At 38.2% G+C, this 4,447-nt stretch overlaps 1 protein-coding gene across 1 annotated transcript; it reads right to left on the minus strand.

Moving 5' to 3' along the window:
* Positions 1-2,648: 2,648 nt before the first annotated feature.
* LOC100485726 (olfactory receptor 6F1) lies at positions 2,649-3,651 on the minus strand. The gene has a single exon (XM_002934299.2). The coding sequence runs from the start codon at positions 3,649-3,651 to the stop codon at positions 2,674-2,676; it is 978 nt and encodes a 325-aa protein (XP_002934345.2). The 3' UTR covers positions 2,649-2,673.
* Positions 3,652-4,447: the final 796 nt, after the last annotated feature.

The following is a 4,447-nucleotide window of genomic DNA, read 5'->3' on the forward strand; positions in this document are numbered from 1 at the left end:
ACTACCCCACCAGACAATTTTGTACAAAGTTCCCACACATGGCTAGAAGTAAGACATAGGACCTGATTTCCTGCTTAGCCCGACCTACTGAGCTGTTTTCCTTCCTTTTTATGTTCATCACCTCACAACATTTTTTTCTCTTAACTAATTAAAGTGAATTAAAATGATGTACTATACAAAGATAAAGCTTTGTAACTTCTGGATAAGGGATAAAGGAAAGGGAAATGAAGCAGAGAGTGTGGTTACCATTTAATCCTATATCTTGCAGATCACTTGACTATATTGTACCAAAGTAGGCTGATCACTTATACAATTAGTTACTTCTTTCCACTGTTTAATAATGCAGGTATGGGACTAGTTATCCAGAATGCTTAGGGCCAGGGGTTTTCCGCATAAGGAGTCTTTCTATAATTTTGACAGACTCCTGTATGTTGGATTTACAGACACTCAGTCTCTCAGTCAAAGCTCTCCTGTAGACTTACTAGCCAGGCTTTCAGACTTCTTGATTAACCAGCTAGTCTAATCAGTCCCACCTGGTCAGTCTGTAGCACTTACACTGCTATAGCCAGTCCCTGTATTCTTAAGGCTAATGCCACACGTAGCGCATGTAGTATATCCTTGGCAAGCCGAAAACTACTTGCCAAGGATATGCCCTTTATGCTTAAAAATCCTCCTACCTGTGCCTGCACACGAAAGCACTGAATACGCTCGGGTGCAGGCACATGTAGCCAATATCCGCCATAAATGCAGTGTCACGTTTTTTGGCATATATCGGCTACATGTGCCTGCACCCGAGCATATTCAATGTTTTTGGGTGCAGGCACAGGTAGAATGATTTTTAAGTGTAGGGGTGTATTCTCGACAAGCTTTTTTCGGCTTGCCGAGATAACGCTACGTGTGGCATTAGCCTAAGAAATGGCTATATATTCTGCTATCAATTAGCTTGCAAACATGTAAAAAGTGACTACAATTCTATTGCACAAATATTAGCACAAGTTATTCAAAAGGAAAATTGTAGTTTTAGGCTAATGTCAGACCAAGCGTATGGCATATATTTTCGGAAAGCTAAAAAAGGCTTGCTGAAAATACCGCCATACGCCTCCTACCTGTGCCTGCACCTGAATGAATGGAATACGCTTGGGTGCAGGCACATGTAACCGTTATCCGCATAAAAACGCGAGCATCACCTGCAGCTCACTTGGTATGTATGTTTCACATTGCTAAGACTTTGTGCTAAATAACTTGATTGCTGTTGTTCAAAAAAGCAAGTTATATGTGTGTCTGCTTTAATGTTTTTCCCATAACTTTCTAGGTGTTTGTTAGTGACTCAGTTGAGTGAGATGGAAAGTATCAATGTAAGGGGAAATTGGGTTGAATTTTAAGTCTTTTCCAGGTTTTCTATAGAATAGGAAAGATAGGCAGGTAGGAGTTGAACTTTAGATGTCAGTCAAGAATGGCTGGACCCCTTCCACTCCTCTCTGCTCAGAACACATGAGGGCCGATTCACTAAAGTGCGTTAAAACGTACGCTATTTATAGCATGCGCTAAAAATTTTATCGCGTCTAATTTTTCGCATCTTAACGCATGATTCACTAAAAGGATTCTTGCATTAATTTAGACGCGATGTTGCTTGCGTTATTTAAGTCGCAAAGACTATTTTCGTGCGGTATTTGATGGAACACGCGCTAATCAACGCATTGCGCACAAATAGTCGCTGTGTGTGAAAAACCGCCATATTAGCAATTCACGCCATAAAACTACTTTTATGAAAATGACAATTACCCTGCAAACTGGCGGCTGCATCACTCTAGGGCCAACACAGTAAATCACACTGCAAAGTCCATATTGTGTTGCCAAAAGCTCATGAACTGTACTTTTCTATAATTCCTGCCTGCCTCAAGTAGGTGTTATTTTTCCCACAGACAAATGCGATATTTAGTGCGTCTAAGTGTTTGTGAACCATGCTTTAGTATTATTTCTGCACGCAAGTTAACGCAAAGTGTTAAAATTAACGCATGCGGTAGCGCGAAATTTAATGCATGTGATATGCAACTTAACACACGTGATAATACTATAGCAAATCACGCATTTTTTTTTCGCGTCAATTTTAACGCTAAAAGCATACAATATCACACTTTAGTGAATCAACCCTATGCTGCCTGTCAGAACTGAGTCAAGTTGAGCTGGTTCCCATTCATGATAGTTCCCCTTTAAAATTTCCAGGCAGATCCAGTTTTTTCAGTTTATTACCAAGAAAATGTAAATCTCCAATGCCTGTTGTATAGAATTAGACTGACAATCTCAGTCAGGGAAAGTGTTTGACAGCCACCAGTAAATTATATGGTTCTGTTAGTTCTATGGCTTCTGAAGACCATTTAAATGGCTGAAATGAAGTGTAGATCTTCCATCATATAGTAGTTTTACAGCAGCTATACAATAAAATATGAGCCCATGATTTGCAAAGTTAAGTGAGTTTTTATTGAATTTACAACAAAGTTTTTGGAATCATCTTGGTCCCTTGACTGCCTTTTTATTAGATATCCTTATATTTTTATATTTTTGCTTTAACAGACATATTGTCTTCTGTTCTGTATTGTATGCGAATTGACCATTCAGATGTATAGAAAATCCAGCACTTTTCTCATGCATATTTTATTCATTGCCTTTAGCCCTTCACTCTGTATAAAATCTAGAGAAGGAATTGTAAATCTTCCCTTGCATCTTCTTCAAAGCCTGTCTGAACTGTCGGTTTCTGAGACTGTATATGAGAGGATTTAGAAGTGGGGTTATTACTGAATAAAATAGAGAAATCACTTTGTCTTTGTCAGAAAAGTAAGAGGCTCTTGGCCGGACATACATAAAGATGACTGTTCCGTAGAATATTAAGACAATGGTTAAATGAGCAGCACAAGTGGAAAAGGCTTTTTGTCGACCTACAACCGATGGAATCCTAAGAACAGTCTTAATTATATAAGAGTAAGAAACAGTGGTAAAACCCAGAGAGCAAAGTACAACAACCCAAGCAAATGAAAAGAAAACAGTCTCACTGGTAGAGGTGTTCGAACAGGACAATTTTACCAGAGGAATATAATCACAAAAGAAATGGTTAATGAGATTGGGACCACAAAATTTCAGCATTGCAGTGGGAATAGTTAGTGTCCAGCCAGTAAAGAAACCACTCATCCAAGAACCAATGGCTAAATGCAGACAATTCTTATTGCTCATCATTGTTGCATAGCGTAGAGGTTGGCAGATTGCAAGATATCTATCGTAAGCCATGACAGTGAGCAAAAAAAACTCAGTAGGTCCAACAGAGTGTACAAAACAGAGTTGTGCAAGGCACTCTGCATGGGATATCACTTTGTCTTGTGTTATTAGGTAATGCATAGTTTTGGGAACCACAGCCGTTGAGCACCAAGTGTCCAAAATAGCAAAGTTGCTGAGAAAGAAATACATTGGAATATGTAGACGAGAATCCATCCATACCATTGTAATTATGAGCATGTTGGACACAACTGTCAATATGTAAATTACTAAGAATAAAGAAAAGTAAACTACCTGCATTTCTTGGCCACCTGGAAAGCCCAAGAGAATAAAGAAGGTAACATCAGTGTGATTAGCAACTAAAATATTGCTTTCAGAAGAATTCATTTCTGTAGAGTAAAATGAAGTAGTCTGTCCTTATATCAGGAATATTGCCTAAAATGTGAAATGGCCGAGAGAAAATGCATGTCAGCAAGATATTGATTCAATTGAGGAGACACCTGGCAGCAAGTACCCACACGTCTAACAGAGCCTGAGACAGCTACATGGAAAGCAGTGTTAGCTGTGCAATGAGAAACTAAAGGTTATTTGCAAAGAATATCTAATACAGGTATGGGACCTGTTATCCAGAATGCTCCGGACCTGGGGTATTCCGGACAAGGGATCTTTACGTAATTTGGATCGCTATACTTTAAGTCTACTAAAAAATTATTTAATCCATAGGATTGTTTTGCCTCCAATAAGGTTTAATCATAACTTCGTTTGGATCAAATACAAGGTACTGTTTTATTATTACAGAGAAAAAAGAAATCAGTTTTTTAAAAATTGATTTATTTGATTAAAATGGAGTCTATGGGAGATGGCCTTACCTTTCCACAAACAATTTAAGCAGCAGAATCTTTACATAACTCATTGAGATTGGCTAGATTATGAAAGAGAGCTTTGGAAAAAAATGATCAGGTAGTTGGAAACAGCATCTTTGTAATAATAATAATAATAATATTCAAACACTTATCGACCTGAACACTGTTTATTTTGAATGTTACCTTTTCTGACAGTTTCATGATTGAAGCGCTTCTTGATGAGCCAGTTATTCACACAAGTGCTGTGTAGTGTCTGTGCTGCATCATTGTTGGTCCAAGGCCAATGATATTTTGGCTCTAAACAGACATTTGTTGAGAAA

This window comes from Xenopus tropicalis, chromosome 1 (genome assembly GCF_000004195.4).
Source record: "Xenopus tropicalis strain Nigerian chromosome 1, UCB_Xtro_10.0, whole genome shotgun sequence".
In the NCBI taxonomy this organism is placed as follows: Eukaryota; Metazoa; Chordata; class Amphibia; order Anura; family Pipidae; genus Xenopus; species Xenopus tropicalis.